This window comes from Rutidosis leptorrhynchoides, chromosome 11 (assembly GCF_046630445.1).
Source record: "Rutidosis leptorrhynchoides isolate AG116_Rl617_1_P2 chromosome 11, CSIRO_AGI_Rlap_v1, whole genome shotgun sequence".
NCBI classification, from domain to species: domain Eukaryota; kingdom Viridiplantae; phylum Streptophyta; class Magnoliopsida; order Asterales; family Asteraceae; genus Rutidosis; species Rutidosis leptorrhynchoides.
The window spans coordinates 75983436-76006800 of NC_092343.1; the positions used below are offsets into that span (position 1 = coordinate 75983436).

General features: G+C 34.9%; 1 protein-coding gene across 1 annotated transcript; it reads left to right on the top strand.

Annotated features, from left to right (window-relative positions):
* The first annotated feature begins 20104 nt into the window (after positions 1–20104).
* LOC139877426 (uncharacterized) lies at positions 20105–21386 on the top strand. The gene has a single exon (XM_071864854.1). It carries the CDS (start codon positions 20153–20155, stop codon positions 21341–21343), a length of 1191 nt encoding a protein of 396 aa, XP_071720955.1. The 5' UTR covers positions 20105–20152; the 3' UTR covers positions 21344–21386.
* The last annotated feature ends 1979 nt before the right edge of the window (positions 21387–23365 follow it).

Consider the following 23365-nt stretch of genomic DNA (forward strand, 5'->3'; position numbering starts at 1 on the left):
ATTTGATTTCTAGCTTGGATCATCAAGTCATTCACATAACCGGATTCTACACAACGATCTCTACGCGTTCATACCATTCAATTCTTGAATAGGGTATAAACCCTAACCCTAGAACTTTTGATTTTTCATTATATTTCTGTATTTTGATTATAAATTAATAGTATGATGATTACTTGTTGTTGTAATGGTGTTTGTATGCATAGAATTACTCGTAAACATATGTTTTCGGTTTGATATAATTTGGACAGCAGCTTTTTCGTGTGTTTCTGACTTTTTAACTGATATAAAAGTTAAAATAAAGTATATAAATGAGTTCCTCTCATCAAGACATTAATTTTAGACACCGGATTCATGTCGTTTCGATTCCCGGAACCCTAGTTACGATCAAAGTGGTATTTTGTTAAGATTGAAATGTGATTTTGGTATGAACCAGGTTTGGTCCGACCTTGTGACCATATTTGGTGACTTTAGGGTGTGTTAGTGTGTTAGGACTGATGGTGGGGCGAACTTTCATGTTCGGGTCATCTCAATCCGAGCCACGAATCACCCGTTACGTCTAAAACACGTTTTTGATTGAATTGAAGTTCCAAGTAGTGTATTGGCTGTATATCACGACTTGTGGGCTGTTCATGGTGTGTTCTTGAGTGTACCAAAGTGTCGGGTGGTTTGCTTAGGCGGAGATATATGTAAGGCTCGCCGAGAACCGACACCCGGGGCTCAGGATACGACCCGATGAACTTTTGATTTAAAACTTGGGATTTATTATTAAACTTATGATATAAATAATGGATTTCATTATCATTTAATTACTTATAATATAAAAAGTAATTATTATTATTATTAATTAAGACTTATGATATATATTTATTATATCATTTAATTAATACTTATGATTTAATTAACATTTTAATTAAACTTGTGATTAATAATACTTTCATTATTAATGGAAAATACTTATGATAAGTATTAAACTTATATTATGAGATTATTATAACAAGACTTATAATAAGGATTAATTAATTATTTAATTATTATAAGGCTTAGTTATTATTTAATTATAATTTAATTATTAAATACTTATGATTTAATGATTATAATTAGAAACTTATGATATGATTAATAATTCATTATTAATTAATGATACTTATGATATGATTTAAAAATTTATTATTAATTAATAATACTTATATTATGACTAATATTTAATTAATTAATTAAATACTTATGTTATATTAATTATATCATTTAAACTTATCTAAACTTTAATAATTCATTTTTATTTAATTAAACTTATGTTAAGACATAATTATACACTTTTGACTTTAATAAACATTATAACCTATGTTATTATTATAACTTACACTTTTCAAATTAATGTTGACTATGTTTGACCAAGGTTGACTTTTGAGTTGACTTTCGGTTGACTTTGACTTTCAGTTGACTTCTGTTGACTTTCTAAATAAGGAAACTTTCCTAACTTCAAAACTTTCTAAAAATAGAACTTTCTAAATTTGGAAACTTTCCAAAAATAGAAACTTTCCAAAAATAGAAACTTTCCAAAAATAGAAACTTTTCAAAAATAGAAAACTTTCCAAAAATGGAAACCTGCTAAAAATAGAAACTTTCTAAAAATAGAAAGTGTGTGTCCGTACGCTGTTCCGATCAAACCGATGCATGTTGAGTATTGTTCTATGTCTACTTGCAACATGTACAATAGCTATCATACTAAGACTTGACCTAAGTTAGTTATTTATATCGACCTGCTTTATTTATAGGTCGGCGTTGTGATCATTCATGATCACTTTACTTCATTTGCTGTTCGCATAATTGTGTGGTTACTTCGTTTGCTAATAAGGTGAGTTATAGTCCCATTTTTCTATTTTTAATCTTTTGGGATGAGAATACATGCAATTTATTTTATATTTTGGACAAGTGGAAGTTGGTTTAAATTATTCATTGTGAGTTGAACAAAAATATTCCCTAGTCTGGTAACTGTAATCACTGGTTTCTACTGGTGAACGCGAATCCTATGGATAGATCTATCAGGTTTGACAACCCCATTTCGAGCTAGTCGCGCTAGCAATTTATAATCGGAATGTTTAGTACTTCGTATTTTGTTGTAGATACACTTGTTCGGTGTATATTATTTATTGTGTTTGGCAAGGGTAAATAAAGGGTTAAGTGGTTACCAGGTGGCTCACGGAAAATGGAATAATGTTTTATTATATGTTTTCTAGCATATAATTTGGTGGTTCAAAAAGGAGTTTTTATGTTTTCAAACATAAATTTTTATTGTTTAAATTAAATATTGTTTGCAATATTAAACCTATAATTCACTCAACATTTTTGTTGACAGTTACTCGCATGTTTTATTCTCAGGTTTATGATTGACTGCTTCCGCTGTGCTTAGAGGGTCTGCATATTTATGATGGCAGCCTTTGTTAAACATTAACTTGCATTCTATTTTGTTACATTAAAAAGTGGATGTTGTTGACTTTGTTTGGTCAACATTTGGTTAAAGTATTTATGTATAGTTTTTCTAAACTTATACAATTTAGTAGGTTTTCTTTATAGGAAATCATTTTTAAATAAAGAATGCAAGGTTGTTTTATAAAATTCATATAGAGTTTCGATCAAGCTGTGGGACCAAGTGACGGAGCCGTTAAGTGTTTTGACGGAGTCGTCACAGTTGGTATCAGAGCTCTGGTTGTAGGGAATTAGGCTGCATTGATGTCGTTACCCGGGTCAATAGGGTGCATTAGTGAGTCTAGTCTACAGCCCGGCCTATTATATATTATTATATGTGATTATTTGTGTCGTGTTGGTATGTATATTGTTATCATACATACATTTCTATTATGTTCTGAATCCGGGAGGAACTCCCATTCCGATTTAAACGTATTCTCCGACTCATGCGAGTTCATCTTTTAAAGGAACACCTCGGTTAGTGAAACCGAGGGGGTGTCATTCTTGACTTCTGGAATTCTCGACATTTCTATGTCATAATTAGTGTTTATTGATATAACGATTAAGTTACATTACGTGTTCTAGAATTCTCGGCATTTCTATGTCATCTATTATGGTTATGTATATAACGTTTGAGTTATATTATGCGAGATGTCATTCTTGACTTCTAAATGCTCGGCATTTCAATGTCAGCTATTATGTTTAGGTATATAACATTTTTGTTATATTACGTGCATTTGTGCCGTTGTGCCTATGTGCTTTGGTTGTTGAAACGGAAAACGTCATTCTTACTTTTAGAGATTCTTGGTACTTCGAAGACATTTTTATCTCATCGTTACTCCTATTCATTACTTTCGATGTCTTTGTCTCTTGTGCTATCCTTAGCACATTGTTAAGAAATTGTTTTAGGGAAATTGTGTTGAAATTCGAGGTTGACCGCGTGTCCTGACCTCATGTAGTGCTATTGGAATGGAACTATGACTTAGTGAAATATAATGGCGTCAGGCCAACGTGATTATATTACGTTAATTCATAAAGAAGTCCCAATATTGTGACATGAGGAATAGAAAGCGAGTCAAAGAAAATTTGTACACCACTCATTCGGAAATTCTAACGTTATTACATGAGTAAGGAAGATACTCATTATCTTATTTGTTGATATGCGAGAGACTCATCTTAACCGAACTACCTACCCCATGTTTTATCATTTATAACTCGCTTGTTAGTGACAGCTTCGCACGTGAATAGTTTTGACCCAAGGACTTGTGTTCTGATAAAAGTCAAGACATTATTTAACTCTTTGGTTTTCATGACCTCGTAGCATTTATTGAAGAGATGTCGCAAGACGATTCAAGTCCATCACCCGAGCTTTAACGATCTTACTTCAACTCGTAACCTCTGTAATGCGGATACCCTGCTTTTCATTAAAATTTTTACACATTTGTGCAATTGGGCGGTTCTCACGAGATTTATGGGCGAATAGAAGTAATGAAATATTTTGTCATGTATACGATTGATAAAATCATATATGTATGAATGGATTCAAATGAATAAATTTACCTTACCTATTTTGGCTAGTATACACTAATTTATACCTTCAAAATTATTTTAAAACCACTCTTATTGAGTTGTCTAGTTAACTCAAATTGATTTACGTAAAATGGTACACGTTGTACATACTTCTAAATTTACTAAGATTTATGGGGTTACATTAGACGTTTAAAGCTTTTTCAAAACTTCTTTGATTGATTACATTAGAATTTTCGCATTACTCTACAGAGTGTTTGGATCACATTTCTTCTCATCCTCCGTTTAAGGATGAAAATTTACCATTAAGTCCATTGATAGAAATTCTTACACCAGTTTGGATGCCGGTTTTATAAAATTGTTGGAAAGTCCTTGCGCTCATAAAACTTTCCCTCTTATGGTTGGACATGGCCGAAACGCAGACCGATAAATCAATTTTCTGGGGTACACTCGGTGGTCACCCTATTGTAGAAAAGGTGCTAAGTGGGTTTCTACCCCAACTGTTGTTATGGCGGGTATCATGGATATATATTACACTAGACTGATTGAGGAGTTTCTACTCTCAATATTCACTGTCAATCGCAACACCCTCGTAAACATCAATCCTAGGATTCGATACTTTAGGGTGCACGAAATTATTTTTGGAGATTCATCTCACCTGGAGTCGGCCATTCTTTATAACCCATGATTCGCGTTCTTTTCATCCGCACATAAATTTAAGAATATGGATGAATCCTAGACTTCCTCGCTCATTGTACACGGAAGTTCACTCTCGTTGAATTATCACACCTTTCATACGTCTTCCTTTCGGAAATATAATGAAAATTTACTTTGGAGTCCATGATCCTCGTTAACTCCTTTGAGAGAATTGCCTTAAATATCTATGCCACCGATGTGACTACTCCATATTTATTTCTTCCTTCATTATTGCAACTTTATTTCATCCGGCCCAGTTCGTCCCCTTGGGGAGCTCCCGTTTTGTTCGTTGAGAAGAAAGATGGTTCATTTCGTTTGTGTATTGATTATCGTGAATTGAACGAGCTTACTGTTAAAAACCGTTACCCTCTTCCGAGAATTGATGATCTGTTCGATCAACTTCAAGGTTTGTCCGTTTATTATAAGATTGATCTTCGTTCCGGTTATCACCAATTACGCGCTAAAGAAACTGATATTCTGAAAACTGCTTTCCGCACCCGTTACGGTCACTTTGAATTTCTTGTTATGCCGTTCGGATTGACAAATGCACCTGCTGTGTTTATGGACCTCATGAACCGTGTGTGCAGACCCTATCTGGACATATTCGTTATTGTTTTTATCGACGACATCCTTATTTATTCTAAGAGTGATGAAGAACACGAAGAATGTTTGAAGTTGGTGCTTGATTTATTGAGAAAAGAAGAGTTGTACGCTAAGTTCTCTAAGTGTAATTTCTGATTAAGAGAAGTTCAATTCCTTGGATATATTGTTAGTAAACAAGGAATACTAGTTGATCCCGCCAAGATTGAGGCAATTGAAAAGTGGGAAATTCCGAAAACTCCTACTCAGATTCGCCAGTTTCTAGGATTAGCAGGCTATTATAGAAGGTTCATTCAAGATTTTTCACGAGTAGCGAAACCTCTGACTGCTTTAACGCATAAGGGGAAGAAGTACGAGTGGAAGAGTGAACAAGAGTCTGCTTTCCAAACTCTGAAGAAGAAGTTAACTTCTGCACCGATATTATCACTACCTGAGGGTAATGATGATTTTGTTATCTATTGTGATGCTTCGTGTCAAGACTTTGGTTGTGTTTTGATGCAACGAAAGAAAGTTATTGCGTACGCGTCACGTCAGTTGAAGATTCACGAGCAGAATTACGTAACCCATGATTTAGAGTTGAGAGCTATTGTGTTTGCGCTTAAGATTTGCAGACATTATCTATATGGGGTCAAAGGTACATTGTACACTGATCACAAAAGTCTTCAACATATTCTTGATCAGAAACAGTTAAATATGAGGCAACGAAGATGGGTTGAGACGTTAAATGATTATGATTGCGAACTTTTATATCATCCGGGAAAGGCCAATGATGTGGCTGATGCATTAAGTCGTAAAGAAAGGGCTGAACCTCGCAGGTTTAGGGCCTTGAACATGACAATTCAAACAAACCTCGCTAGGCAGATCCTTGAGGCACAATAAGAAGCCTTGAAGGAGGAAAATTTTGTAACGGGAAGGTCCGAGGCTTGAGTAAACAGTTAGAGGTACAAACCGATGGTACTCGGTATTTTGCGGGATGCCTTTGGGTTCCGAAGTTTGGTGATCTACAAAAACTTGTTTTAGATGAGGCTCATAAGTCTAGGTACTCTATTCATCCTGGTTCAGGAAAGATGTATCATGATCTTAAGGAGCTGTATTGGTGGCCTAATTTGAAAGCTGATGTGGCTACGTATGTGGCTAAGTGTTTGACCTGCGCTAAGGTTAAAGCTGAACATCAGAAACCGTCTGGACTTTTGGTGCAACCTGAAATTCCCGAGTGGAAGTGGGAAGGTATTAAGATGGAATTTATTACGAAGTTACCGGGAGTTGTGGGTGGTTATGATACTATTTGGGTGATTGTTACCGACTCGCTAAGTCAAATCTTTTCTTGCCAATTAAGGAAACATATTCAATGAAGAAGTTTACTCGTTTGTATTTGAAGGAGATTATTTCGAGACACGGTGTTCCCGTATCGATTATGTTGGACTGAGGCAGTCTTAACAAGGTGCTCTAGGAACTAAATTGGATATGAGCACCGCTTATCATCCACAGACGGATGGTCAGAGTGAAAGGACCATTCAAACGTAGAAAATATGTTAAGAGCGTGTGTTATTGATTTTGGAAATGGGTGGGATAAATATTTGCCGCTGGATGATTTTTCTTATAACAGCAGTTATCATGCAAGTATTAAAGCCGCACCATTTGAAGCTCTGTATGGTAGAAAGTGTAGGTCTCCTGTCTGTTGGAATGAGGTTGGGGATGCTCAACTCACATGACCAGAGATCATTCACGAGACTACCGAGAAGATTGCACAGATTAAGGAAAGATTGAGAACTGCCAGGAGTAGGCAAAAGAGTTATGCTGATAAGAGAAGGAACGATATCGACTTTCAGGTCGGTGATCGTGTTATGTTGAAAGTTTCACCTTGGAAGGGTGTGGTACGTTTTGGTAAAAGGGGAAAGTTGAATCCTCGAATTGTTGGACCTTTTGGGATTATTGAGAGAGTTGGACCAGTGGCTTATCGTTTGAAATTGCCACAAGAACTCAGTGCTTTTCGTGACGTTTTTCATGTACCGAATTTAAAGAAGTGTTTGGCCGAGGCCAATGAAACTATTCTTTTTGATGAACTTCATGTTGATAAGCAACTTTATTTTATTGAAGAACCTGTTGAAATTATGGACCGAGAGGTTAAGACTCTTAAACAGAGTAGAATTCCTATTGTTCGAGTTAGATGGAACGAATCGGTCCCGAGTTCACTTGGGAGCGTGAAGATTAGATGAAGCAGAAGTACCCGCATTTGTTCCCAAATGTTGAGTCAACCCCTGCACCTGCTTAAATTTCGGGACGAAATTTCCGTAACGGGAAGGTACTGTAACGACCCTACTTTTTCCGTTATCTTTTACCGTTAATTATTTAACGACCGTTAATTGTTATTCGTGCCACGTCATTTCTATGACCTATATTATTATTTTTGTAATAATATATTATTTATTAGGTGTTATATGGATATTTGAATTCATATTTTAAGTTGTACGTTTCTACGTGTCGCGGATTTCTATCCGGCGAATCTTTTCGATTTTCAAACCAACGGTCAGACTTTTGAGATTTTTGAATCCCAATTATTTTAAAAATGATATTTTTATGTCATATGATTATATATAGTATTTATATATTTTATTTTCCGCGTGTGCGTTATCTCTCCGAATATTTAATCGCGTAACGGTGTTTTCGCGTTTCGGGCTTCGATCGGACGTTCGGGCTAAAAGAAATTTATCAAAATTCAATTTTGGGCCAAGGGGGCCCACCCTATACCCCCCATTCAGCCGAAATCCCCCTTAGGTGGGGTGGTTTGTGATATTTTTTTTTTACATTATTCTTATTTTCATTTTTCTTTACTAGCCTTTTTCTCTCAAACCTAATTTTCTAATTTTGCTCTCATCTTTCTCCCTCTCCTCACCCTTGGCCGTCGCCCATCTCACCTCTAACATCATCACCATCATTTGATTTCTAGCTTGGATCATCAAGTCATTCACATAACCGGATTCTACACAACGATCTCTACGCGTTCATACCATTCAATTCTTGAATAGGGTATAAACCCTAACCCTAGAACTTTTGATTTTTCATTATATTTCTGTATTTTGATTATAAATTAATAGTATGATGATTACTTGTTGTTGTAATGGTGTTTGTATGCATAGAATTACTCGTAAACATATGTTTTCGGTTTGATATAATTTGGACAGCAGCTTTTTCGTGTGTTTCTGACTTTTTAACTGATATAAAAGTTAAAATAAAGTATATAAATGAGTTCCTCTCATCAAGACATTAATTTTAGACACCGGATTCATGTCGTTTCGATTCCCGGAACCCTAGTTACGATCAAAGTGGTATTTTGTTAAGATTGAAATGTGATTTTGGTATGAACCAGGTTTGGTCCGACCTTGTGACCATATTTGGTGACTTTAGGGTGTGTTAGTGTGTTAGGACTGATGGTGGGGCGAACTTTCATGTTCGGGTCATCTCAATCCGAGCCACGAATCACCCGTTACGTCTAAAACACGTTTTTGATTGAATTGAAGTTCCAAGTAGTGTATTGGCTGTATATCACGACTTGTGGGCTGTTCATGGTGTGTTCTTGAGTGTACCAAAGTGTCGGGTGGTTTGCTTAGGCGGAGATATATGTAAGGCTCGCCGAGAACCGACACCCGGGGCTCAGGATACGACCCGATGAACTTTTGATTTAAAACTTGGGATTTATTATTAAACTTATGATATAAATAATGGATTTCATTATCATTTAATTACTTATAATATAAAAAGTAATTATTATTATTATTAATTAAGACTTATGATATATATTTATTATATCATTTAATTAATACTTATGATTTAATTAACATTTTAATTAAACTTGTGATTAATAATACTTTCATTATTAATGGAAAATACTTATGATAAGTATTAAACTTATATTATGAGATTATTATAACAAGACTTATAATAAGGATTAATTAATTATTTAATTATTATAAGGCTTAGTTATTATTTAATTATAATTTAATTATTAAATACTTATGATTTAATGATTATAATTAGAAACTTATGATATGATTAATAATTCATTATTAATTAATGATACTTATGATATGATTTAAAAATTTATTATTAATTAATAATACTTATATTATGACTAATATTTAATTAATTAATTAAATACTTATGTTATATTAATTATATCATTTAAACTTATCTAAACTTTAATAATTCATTTTTATTTAATTAAACTTATGTTAAGACATAATTATACACTTTTGACTTTAATAAACATTATAACCTATGTTATTATTATAACTTACACTTTTCAAATTAATGTTGACTATGTTTGACCAAGGTTGACTTTTGAGTTGACTTTCGGTTGACTTTGACTTTCAGTTGACTTCTGTTGACTTTCTAAATAAGGAAACTTTCCTAACTTCAAAACTTTCTAAAAATAGAACTTTCTAAATTTGGAAACTTTCCAAAAATAGAAACTTTCCAAAAATAGAAACTTTCCAAAAATAGAAACTTTCCAAAAATAGAAAACTTTCCAAAAATGGAAACCTGCTAAAAATAGAAACTTTCTAAAAATAGAAAGTGTGTGTCCGTACGCTGTTCCGATCAAACCGATGCATGTTGAGTATTGTTCTATGTCTACTTGCAACATGTACAATAGCTATCATACTAAGACTTGACCTAAGTTAGTTATTTATATCGACCTGCTTTATTTATAGGTCGGCGTTGTGATCATTCATGATCACTTTACTTCATTTGCTGTTCGCATAATTGTGTGGTTACTTCGTTTGCTAATAAGGTGAGTTATAGTCCCATTTTTCTATTTTTAATCTTTTGGGATGAGAATACATGCAATTTATTTTATATTTTGGACAAGTGGAAGTTGGTTTAAATTATTCATTGTGAGTTGAACAAAAATATTCCCTAGTCTGGTAACTGTAATCACTGGTTTCTACTGGTGAACGCGAATCCTATGGATAGATCTATCAGGTTTGACAACCCCATTTCGAGCTAGTCGCGCTAGCAATTTATAATCGGAATGTTTAGTACTTCGTATTTTGTTGTAGATACACTTGTTCGGTGTATATTATTTATTGTGTTTGGCAAGGGTAAATAAAGGGTTAAGTGGTTACCAGGTGGCTCACGGAAAATGGAATAATGTTTTATTATATGTTTTCTAGCATATAATTTGGTGGTTCAAAAAGGAGTTTTTATGTTTTCAAACATAAATTTTTATTGTTTAAATTAAATATTGTTTGCAATATTAAACCTATAATTCACTCAACATTTTTGTTGACAGTTACTCGCATGTTTTATTCTCAGGTTTATGATTGACTGCTTCCGCTGTGCTTAGAGGGTCTGCATATTTATGATGGCAGCCTTTGTTAAACATTAACTTGCATTCTATTTTGTTACATTAAAAAGTGGATGTTGTTGACTTTGTTTGGTCAACATTTGGTTAAAGTATTTATGTATAGTTTTTCTAAACTTATACAATTTAGTAGGTTTTCTTTATAGGAAATCATTTTTAAATAAAGAATGCAAGGTTGTTTTATAAAATTCATATAGAGTTTCGATCAAGCTGTGGGACCAAGTGACGGAGCCGTTAAGTGTTTTGACGGAGTCGTCACAACAAATGAAAGTACTAAAAACTTTTTTATCACTTACGCGATTTATAAAATCATATATGTATAAATTTACCCTTACTTATTTTGGGTTAGTACATACTAAGTTATACCTTCAAGATGATTAAAAATCGCTCCTTTATTGAGTTGTTTTAAGTCAAATAATTTTGTGCAAATGGTACTCGTTATACATACTTCTAAATTTACCAAGAACTTCGTTCCATTTATGTTGTCGCATCAAACGTTTAAAGGTTTTTCAAAACTTTCTCGGTTGATTTTATTAAAGGTTTCCGTATTAGACTACACCATGTAGGGATCACACTTCTTCTCTCCCTTCGTTAGGGATGAAGCTTACTATTAAAATTCTTGTTAAAAACGCTTGAGCCACTTTGGGTGGCAGATTTATAAAAAAAAAATTTGTTAGGAAGTCTTTGTACTCGAAAAATGTTCCTTTTAAGGTTAAACATGGCAAAATCGCGGGCCGATAAATCAGTTTTCTGAGGTACACTCAATGGTCACCCCATTGTAGGAAGGGCACTAGGTGGGTTTCTATTCTCAATATTTCACGGCTAATCGCAACATCCTCGTAAAAATCATCTCTATGAATTAGTAGGTTGAGGTACAAGGAATCGTTTTGAGATTCTTTTCACTTAGAGTAAACCGTTCTTTACGACCAAGGGTCCACGTATCTTCTTGTCCGCGCATCTCCTTAAGTATAAGGATAAATTCAGAACAAACCGCTCGAAGAGTTCACCCTGGTTCAAAGATCACACCTTTCGTGCGATTCTCTTTCAGAAATGTAAAGTAACATACTTTAGGAATCTATGAATCTTGTTATCCTCTTGGAAGGGACTGCTTAAAACATCTGTAATACGGATATGGTTACTCTACACATTCCTTTCTTCGTTGGTTGCAACTATATGTTGTTCTAGTTAATGTTAACCCTAACTTCAACATGTAAATGAAAGGATAAAGTTACATTATGGAACTGTTCTTTCATTCCATCTAAGGATAAGTTCACCTGCAGTATGATAAACTGGGTGATATCCTTCATTGGTCGTTCAGACCGTCCTGAAGGCACTATAGATAATTATGGCTTGCATTGCATATAAGTCCGATTATTCATTTTCAGCAAAAGTTTCAATTCATATAGTCAAATGAAACGTTCTTAAATATCGAGTTCTTTATGCCTATGGTCTCTTTCCGAAATCAAGGGGTTAGTAAAATCCGTGGCTAACACTATCCAGACATCAAATCGCATGGTTATGATCATCATGTTTTCCATCCTACCTGTCAGCTTTGTATTGCGACATAAGCGCTCAATGTTTTAGATGAGTTTAGTAACATTCATGATGTATTTCATGCATCCAGCTTACTAAAGATGCCTGTAAGGCTAAAAACATCATCTTTTCTTTTGTGGATATATTCAGACAACATACTCATGTTAACCAGAAACGGAATCAATTTGTTGATCTCCTAAGAGACTTAATTAATAGCCTATACCTATTCTTACTTTTATACGCCAGAGTACCTTTCAAGGTAAATAGCTCACTTTTTAGCCCACGAATCTTTCGAAACTTTGATACGCTACTTCTTATTTAAATACGGTACCATTTTTTTTTGCACTCCTCAAATTTCGGGACGAAATTTCCATTAACAGGTGGGTAATGTAACGACCCGGCTTTTTCGACTTGCTTTTGTGCCTTGTGTTTTTGCGAAATTGCGTATTTGTGCGTACTATGTTACTTTATACTCTGGAAACTTGATTTACGTGGTTTACTTCCATTTATATGTTAAAACGTGCCTTAGAGTACGTAGGATACATAACTTGATCATTGGAAGCCTTTATAACCATTAGTGTTACTTGACGTTTCGAATAAACCGCGAACTTGCGCGCACGTTTAACTTTTGTCATAATCGGAATATCATGACTGTGAAATATTAATTATTATTTTATAATAATAATTACCTGGGTTTTTGGATGCTTAATTACGCGTAGTAATTTAATTATGCACAATAGTTTGTCTTGTTGGACTTTCTACCTTGTTGGGCTCAAGCCCACCCTACTCTAGCTAGTGACCCAATTAATTAGCCCTTGTCCATGTCATCAATCCTTGTCAAATTCCTTGCTTATAAATACTAGCCCTTGTACATGTCATCAATCCTTGTCAAATTCCTTGCTTATAAATACTAGCCCTTGTCCATGTCATCAATCCTTGTCAAATTCCTTGCTTATAAATACTAGCCCTTGTCCATGTCATCAATCCTTGTCAAATTCCTTGCTTATAAATACTAGCCATTTACCTCTCATTCAAATTACTTGCTCATTTGGTTTTCACACACACTTGTTCTTTCTTTCTTTCCTTTCTAGTATTGCTTGTAAGTCTTCTTTTTCTTCTTCTTTTCCTTTCATTTTCGTAGCCATCATCATCATATTATGGAGATCAAAGTTCCTTTTAGCTTTGATCTTGCTTATATCTTGTTGATTCAAGCATGAATCTTTCAAGAACATGGAAGATTCAAGCTTTCTAGCTTTGAATCTTCACCAACTTTGTAGATTCATCTTTCTTTTACTTTAATCTTGTTATTTTGTGATAAAGATTCAAACTTTTGTTTGTTATCTTCATATATCTTAAAGATCCAAGCTTTATGCTTCAAGATCTTCAAGAACACTAAAGGTTCAAGCTTTCTAGCTTTGTGACCTTATAAATTGTGTGAAAGGGATCCAAGCTCTCTAGCTTAGGGTTCCATCACCTCTTTTGACTTGGATCATGTTCATACTTGTTTGATTGATGTAAAGTTTGTAACTTTGTTTGTAAATAGGACTTGTAATTGTGTTAAGACTAAGGATATGATGTAACCTTGGTTCATCATCCATCTAAGACTCTTAAATGAGTTGTGTTACCACTTGGTCTTAACATATTGTGTATTGATGGTAGAATCTTGGTCAAAAGTGATGCTAAACCATCAACGAGTTGTACACTTGAAGCTACAAGCACCAAGAACCTCACCGGAGCACTTGTCCACTGATTTTATTATCTGATCAGACCACCTGGGCTACTGGAAAGTTGATTTTCAGTTATTTCGGTTCGAGTAGATGATTTTCCGTTTAGGCCTCGTCTTAATCCGAGTTACGGTTTAGGATTTATGGCCCTCCGAGAGTCACTACACCCTATTAACGTTGTGCTGAAATTTCTGACCTACTCGCACTTAAACCGTCGCCACGGTCAAACGAAGACGAGTTAGGTTCTGAAAATTGGTCAGCGGTTAGGGGACTCACATACGGAGCCATAGCCACTGATTATGCATCTTTTCAATTTACGTAGAGGTCGCAGCAGCTGACCGAAGTCAGCCTATTGTTTCGATCTCTATTCTTATCGAACTTACTTAGCTTTTATGATGATGACTGATGATGATGATGACACTTAAACTTATTTTATGCACTATTAGAATTTATAAAAACAACCTACTGACCTAGTAACCCTTGATTTAGGTTGACGACCTTTCGGACCGACTTACTACTTGCGTACTTTCATTACCGACTTTACCGCTTTTATCACTGTGAGTTATAGCATTCCCTTTTTACTTTAACTTATTTTGGGAACTGAGAATACATGCGGATTTTATGTTTTACATACTAGGCACGAGTACTTAAACTTATATATGTGTGGGTTATACAACGGCATAAACATTCCCTTTAGCTCGGTAACGTTTAATCATTGGTTTTTGAACCATGAACGCGAATCTTAGATATGGATTCATAGGGTTTGACATCCCCACTCGGGCTAGTCGCGCTAGCATTTAACGAGTGTTTAATACTTCGTAGACATACGCACTTGCCAAGTGTACTTTCAGGGGGTATAAACGTTAAGTTAGTTACCGAGTGCCCACGGTTATACATATACTTTATCATACTGGTTTGAATTACTGATTTGAAACACTTGTTTGAAGCACTGAAATCTCGTGGCTTACATTACATTACTGAATACAAACAAACTATAGCTCACCAACATTCGTGTTGACTTTTTAAGCATGTATTTCTCAGGTGTTTAGACGTTGTTGCTTCTGCTATTAGCCTTGCTGTTCTAGTCTCGGTGTATAGACTTGCTGTTACAGACTTGCTGTGTTAGACTTCCGCTGCATTACTTAGAGATGTCTCAAGCATGAAACTTTTACTTTACATTCCCAACTTATGTTATTTTCAAAACAATAGCTTTGTAATGACCTTAGTATCATGTACTCATGTTAATGTTTTCTATTCATCTTTTGTAAAACGTTATCTGTTCATGAATGCAAAACTGGTTTTCAAACAGCATATAGTGTTTGACCTTGTAATGATCCTGTTGTTGATGTACCGTACACGATGATTTTGTACGGGGCGTCACAAGGGGCGTTTGGTGTTCTTAGTTTTGATAATCCTCGTTGTTTGTGGGTTCTAACTTGATTTGTGATTGTTGTGAGACCGCAATATGCGCTTGTGGTTGTTACGCTTAGTTGTTATTTTTATAAATAATATATATCAGGTAAAACTATTTACCTAAAAATTCTTAATAAAGTACTTTACATAATTTATATTATTGTCAATTTAAAATAATTATCAAATGAGTTATTGTCAGTGAGAACCAACTTCGTTCATAACTTTTTAATCATTCAGATTTATATTATGGACCATTATGCGCTAAATTATTCAATTTTATAAACGCATCATAAGATTAATCAAAAGATAATACTAAAATAATTAAGCATTTTATATAACATCCTTTTTCTTACGAGTACGGGTACTTTTTTTTTTTGTAAACAGAAGAGAAACCAAAATACCAATTGAAATTTTTTGATTCATCTATCATTATAGACATCACTAACAACGAAAAAGTCACAAGCGTATAAAAATAAATTGATTTGGCATCAATCTGAATAAATTGATTTGACATCTATCTGATTATCCAAATTGCTTTTGATTCTTGTGATTTTTTTCGTGATGTATTTTTTCTGGCAAACTAATAATAAAATCCTCAATTTTTACATTGATCTATTTTCACATCATCTCTTGTTATTTTGGGATTTACTTTAAAACAAGATCTATAAATAAATGCTAAAGCTGTCAAAAGTTCACAAACAAAATATTAGAATGCATATATCATGTGATGATGGAAAAGGAAAAAAAAAAAAAAAAAAAAAGGTTAATATAATCGGTCAAGCTCACAGGAAATATGATCTTTGTAATACCTTTTTCATACCTATAATTCAAAGTATATCCAAATAAAATTTCATAAAATATTTAATTTTTTTGAAAAGTAATATTTATTTCAAATAAAAACAACAAGTACAAAAATTGTGATGTGGTCCAGCGGTTGGTGGTCTGCCTCCTTTAGGGAAGGTCAGAAGTTCGACCTCCGTTGGCTACACATTAAAAATACAATTTCATCCATGCCATGAAGTATCCACCCATGGCACCTTTCCCATATCATTTGGGGGGTAGGGGGGTGGTTTTACTTGGTCGTGCCCTTGGATCGGTTTCAAGGTTACCTCCCGAGCAGCGATGGGGGTGAAGTTATTATCACTGCATCGGCATAGTCGAAACGGGAGATGATCGCAACGGGTGGTTTAGTCCCCCTCGGGTGATCTCAATCGCTGTAAAAAAAAAAAAAAAAAACAACAAGTACAATGAGATATTGAGCAATGATGAGCTTCAACAGAATACACGATACTAGATACACGAGAGGAAAATGGTGCGAGATAGCACCCAACACGACTACTTACGATCGAGTGAGGTAAATACTTGGATTAATATTTCAAATTCGTCAAAAATTTCACAAAATATACTCCGTAATAGAAAAGAATATCTTTTTTGTTTTACGTACAAAATAATTTTATAACATTTATTTATAGTAAACATTGAATAACTACTTATATTTATTACAGTATCAAATTGAGTGGCGTTTTTTAAGTTAACATGGTAATTTATATTGTTATGTACCATATTCCTACAATATATTTATGACAACCGATCGATGGACAAACTAATAGATAAAAAAAATAAAGACAATTTCTAAATTTGGTTGGATTAAACACGAAAAAGAAAGAAGAAAAAAAAAATGTCCTTACCATGTCATAAATGCATCTGGCAGGTACCTCAAATGTCACATGGTACTCGTCCAGGTCACCGCAAAATACCCTGACCTGTCTGCCACGTAGGCTCGGATAACCGTAACTAATTCCAAACCACACCAATACCATCAAAATCAAAAATCATTATATAAAAACATTGTTACAACTATTAAAAAAAAAAAAAAACATTTTTTTGCACACACATATATCACGTGATAAAAGTTTGAGAAAAAAAATCAATATTAGTAGTATACTGGACCACCGAGCTCATGGCTGAGTGGTACCAAGCTTCTGGACTGTGGGTCCGCATTCTCTCATCGTGATTGGTGCGGGTTCGATTCCAGGGGGGAGGTTTACCGCATATTATGTATACACAGTCATCTTATGGTGCTGTGGTCCCTACGACTTTGCTACTGGCAGGTGTAGATGCATGATAAAATCGATCCGGTTCACGTAAGTGCGAAGATTCGAGAGCGGGTTCCTTCTAGCGTGTGTGGAGAGTTTAACCAACTAACCGGCCGTTCAAAAAAAAAAAGTAGTATACTGGACCTGGAAAGGTGGCATCTTTTCTGTTTCACAGGCACGATATATAATTGATGTAAAAGATTCAATCCAGGGTGTAAATGCAACCACGTGGGTTAAACAAGCCCCCATTAAAGCAAATGTTTTTTATGGCGCCTGAAACTCTCTAGACTTGCTACGAAAGTCAATCTTGCTTCTCGCGGTATAGGCATTGAGGATCCTGGATGCACTCTTTGTGACGAATCTTTCGAAGATGAAGATCACCTTTTCCTTCATTGTGAAACTAGTAAACTAATCTGGGCAAGGATATCTCAATGGTCGAGCATTGCTTTTCCTTCATGGTCCTCATTGGGTAACTTGTGGACTTGGATAGATGGCGTTCCGATTCAACGAAATAAACGGCTCACTGTTACTATTATCGTTATATCTACGCTATGGAATATTTGGAGATTGCGAAACAACACTGTCTTTGACGATAAAAGCTTCCGGAAGTGTCATGTAGTTGACTCCATTGTAGCTACAAGCTTTAATTGGATCTTCGCGAGATACAGAAAAAAGTCGTGTAACTGGAATAATTGGTTGCAATCTCCTTTACTTTCTTTGTAAATATTTGTATTCTCTGTATTTGTTTTGGGGGATGATTCTCACACACTGTTTTTTGATCCTCACACACCAATTTACTTGAACTCCTCCCTAATAATAGGGTAAAAGGGTGTGTGAGGATCAAAAAACAGTATGTGAGAATCATCCCCCATTTGTTTTTCTAGCGTTTAGCTAGTTTCTTTTTTAATAAAGTTTCAGCCGTTCGAAAAAAGAAAAAAAAAAGTAGTATACTGTTTATGCCATCTAATATACATATGTTACGTATTTTTTTGAGAATGATTTATTTATTTATATCTTTAACTTAACCTCCTATAGCTTATTGTAAGTGTCATATATAGACAATAGAAAACATATTATTAATATTCGGGGAAGTTGTGATTAGGTCCAGCGGTTAGTGACGTGCCTCCTTTAGGGGAGGTCAGGAGTTCGACTCCGTTGGCTACATATTAAAAACACAATTTCATCCCTGACATGAAGTATCCACCCATGACACCTTTCCCATATCGTTTGAGGGGTAAAGGAGAGGAGGGTTTCACTTGGCCGTGCCCTTGGATTGGTTTCAAGGTTTCCTCCCGGGTAGCGATGGGGGCGGGGTTATTATCGCTGCATCGGCATAGTCGAAACGGGGGATGATCGCAACGGGTGGTTCAGTCCCCCCTCGGGTGATCTCAATCGCTGTCCAAAAAAATATATTCGGGATTATATATTAAGAGTTCACTTAAGTGTATCACTTTTTTTTAGACCACTCGTATTTTAAAGTGATTTGTAGACCACTTAAATTTGTATTTTGTTTCATACATATAAAATGTGAAAAAAAAATTAATCGTAAAAACGTAATAGAAAGAAAATACTCTTATATTTGGGGAAAATTACGAATAAATTTTATGTGGATTTAGCTTAGTTAAAATTTGGATGGCTTATAATCTTTTTGAAATATAAGTAAGCTACAAAAATAATTTAATAAACTTTGATAGATTTATAATATATGATCCATTTATATTTGTGTATATTACTATACTGTACAATTAGACCATTTTTAACTGTAACTGTGACGTCAGAGTCAGTTAGTGCACTTTTTGGTCAAAAAGTGCAAATTGATTGTGATTTGGCAATGTCAATTTCTGACATTTTTTAATCGTTGTGTCATTTTTTTGTGTTAAATATTGGGTTGGATGATGTGGTAAAATCTGATTGGGAATGAGGTGAGAAAAAATAAATTAGTTATTAAAATATATATTTATTAAATTATTAAAATTCATTCATTGGTCCAAAAAAACTCACTCCTAACAAAATCCGTCACCATGGTGACTAACAGACCTGACGCCCAAGGACTGCAGCTGCACTATTTTCGTCAGTTTTCGTCAGATTTTTCCACCTAGGACTGACCTTGCAAACTGGCGTTGGGTTGAGAGTGGTCTAAGACTCATTGTAACTAACATATTCTTATTTGACTGAAAAGTTTTCAAAAAAAGAATTTATTAAAATTTATCAATATAAAACATTAAACATGGAGTATAATAATTCAGTAGTTATTATATATACGAATAACTTTTAGAACAAACAAAATTAGAATGGGATGGATGGATGGTGTATATTTTATAATATCCCAAGCTTTTAATCTCTTTAAAACAAACAAATTTAAGAAAATACATACAAACAAATGTAACAAATATAAATAAACACAAATATAGTCAAAGCTTCTTCTCAAAGAAGCTAAAAAACAAGTGACATCTTCATTTGCTTTCTCTCCAAGCCATTATCATCACCACTTTCCTATACCTCTATATTACTTTCAGACCTAATTAGCTGTCTTCCCCATTAAAGCTTTCACGGCCACATTTTCCCACCAGAATAATAATACAATCACTCCCTTCACGGTAAAGTTTCATCAATCAACCTCTCTGTATTCATTTCCCAATATATATATATACACACACACACATATACATACACTCATTGTATATCTATCTATCCATCTATTTGTCAATCCATCTATTTTCCCCAAATTTATCAAAATGAAGCCTGATTTAAGGATACTCTGTTTTTCTCTTTATTTACTCGCTCAATTTATCACGAGTTTTTCAATAATGGACCCGATCGATTTTCTCGCGTTACAATCAATACGAAAATCATTAGAAGACATGCCTGGATCTAATTACTTCTCCTCCTGGGATTTCACCTCCGATCCTTGCAATTTCGCCGGAGTTTATTGCGAAAATGAGAAAGTTATCGCGTTAAATTTAGGCGACCCGCGTGCCGGCGCACCAGGTCTTTCGGGTCGGCTTCATCCGGCCATCGGTAAATTAAGTTTCTTAGTTGAGTTCACTGTTGTCCCGGGCAGAATAATGGGCGCATTGCCCGGGACACTGTCTCAACTAAAAAGCTTAAAGTTTTTAGCTGTTAGCCGGAATTTTATTTCTCATGAAATCCCGGCTACGTTAGGGGAGTTACGTGAGCTGAGAACACTCGATTTGAGTTATAATCAGCTCACGGGTACAATCCCCTGGGCGCTTGGGGGTTTACCGAGTTTAACAAACGTTATATTATGTCACAACCATCTTACCGGTTCACTGCCTCGGTTCGATTCGCAAATGTTAACCCGGTTAGACGTTAAACACAATGATTTATCCGGTTCGATTGGTTCAGATGGGCTACCTTCTTCGTTACAATACCTTTCATTATCGTGGAATCGGTTTTCGGGTCCGGTTGACTATCTACTACCTCGGCTCAACCGGTTGAACTACCTAGACTTGAGTTTGAACCAATTCACCGGTTCAATCCCGGGTTGTATTTTCGGGTTTCCAATTACAAATCTCCAACTCGAGAGAAATCAGTTTACAGGACCGGTTTTACCGTTTGGGTCGGTTTCAATCCAGACCCTTGATCTTAGTCACAACATGTTGTATGGGGAAGTGTCGCCACTTTTTGCAACGGTTCAGAATCTTTACTTGAATAATAACCGGTTCACCGGTTCAGTTCCGACGGTTTTCGTGGACCGGTTGATGGCTGGGAATATAAGGTTATTGTATTTGCAACATAATTTTTTAACAGGAATGCCGATTAATTCGAGGGATGAAATTCCGTTGAGTAGTTCGCTGTGTTTGCAGTATAATTGTATGGTCCCACCGGTTCAGACTCCATGCCCGATTAATGCGGGTACAATGAAGACCCGACCCACTTCACAATGCATGGAATGGAAAGGGTAACATAGGGAATTTACTCATTTTGGGCTCTTAAACTTGGTAGAATAACATATAACATAATCGTATTATATACGGAGTATATTTTTTTGTCTTTTTTTTTATAATTTTGGTGGAGGGTGTTTTTAGATTCATTTAATTAATTTTTGGGGTGGCAAAAAATGGAAAAATATGAGATTATCAATTATCAATCATCAATCGTGTTATATATATCTTGTGAATAATTTTGTTTGTGTTTTATCACAGTTTATTATTTATTATTTTTATATTTACTACGGAGTATTTATTTATACGTAATTTATCGATATTTGTGGAGAGCAATGAGAGAATTTCAGCTTTTCATTTGCATGTGTTGAAGAATGAAACGACATCATTTGCTTTCATTATTCATGTTGGTTCTCTCCCTCACAATTCTCCAGTAAGTCTAGTCATTCTAATTATTACCGCTGTATACTAAAACTCATGAAGAATTTTATAGTTTCAATTGTAGTTTTGCCTTTGCATTCACACTGCAATCGGCTCCTCACCTTTGTCTCAATTTACACAATGACCCCTCAAATTTACATTTTCTTAGAGGTAAAAAAGGTAAATATACAATTTTATTAAAATAAAATAAACAAATTCCACCCGAATTTTTAGCGGGTCCTATCTTCTCGCTCGGTGCGAGTTAAATTTTTCCGAGCCCACCGTTCAACTCAAAAAAATCTTACGAACACAGCGGGACTAACTATACGCGAAACGGACACTTAAAAAAAACGCTCAATACATCGGACTATATTCAATACATATACACACCAATAATACGCTCCGTTAAGTATGAATACGCAATCCAAAGACCCCGCGGCATCGGGCGGGCTCCTTTTTCTAGTTCTAATTCTAAATATACTATAACAAGTGGAAATATACTACAGTATAACAAATGGGGAATTCCCTTTTTTTTTTTACCGTTTCACAACCCTTTTCACACTGTGAATTTTCAGTTTACCCCCCTCAACTACAACTAGCCTACAAAAACTACACCAAACTTCAGAGGGCTAAAACGTAAATTCTGTAACTTAAAACACAACTCCACCAGAACACTTCGACAGCCCGTTTCTTCATGCTCGCCGCGAGCTAAATTTCACCGGCCACACCGTTAAACTCGAAATATTTTTATGAACATAACGAAACTAACTGCGTTCGAAACGGACACTTTTTAAAAAAAATGCTAAACACAACGACAGCCCGTAACTTCCTACTCGGCTCGAGTTAAATTTTTTCGACAGCACCGTCAGATTCGAAATAATTTTATGAACAAACCGAAACTAACTACGTTCCAAACGGACACTTTTTAAAAAACGCTAAACAAAACGACAACCCATATCTTCCTGCTCGCCGCGAGTTAAATTTTTTCGACAGCACCGTTAGACTCGAAATAATTTTATGAACAAAACGAAATTAACTACGTTCGAAACGGACAATTTCCCATAAATGCTAAATACAACGACGTCTACAACAGCGCTTAACACATGGGCCGTTTTTCCTCCTGTAAATACGTAAAGTTACGTTAAATATGAATACGCATGCCGAAAGCCCCCGCCGCATCACGCGGATCGGACCCGGACTAGTTTTCTAGTTATAATAGAAAACAACTTTATATATTACAGTAATCCGTATATACGGGAGTATTATATCATAAAAAGATGATATTTTCAACATAAATTTTAATAGATTCACTCAAATTTATTAATCTACTCTTAAATGATACCTTACATGAACATGCGGGCATAGCCCAACGGTTCCCCTATGTACTTTGTGTTATGGTATAGGGAGAGGTTATGGGTTCGATCCTTAGGGATGACATGATTTTCTTTAAATCAATTGAACACCAATAATGGTGATATATATTGAACCTATAGGGAGCTTTTACCGGATTCGTTCACGGACCTCTACCCGGATCACTGCCCTAATGAAATAAATGATCTACTGATGCCAAAAAATGATCGTTCAAAACAAAAAAAGTGATACCTTACATAAATCTTTTGCTAA

Coding starts and splice junctions, on each gene's coding strand:
- LOC139877426 (XM_071864854.1), top strand. CDS start 20,153: ATGAAGCCTGATTTAAGGATACTCTGTTTTTCTCTTTATTTACTCGCT.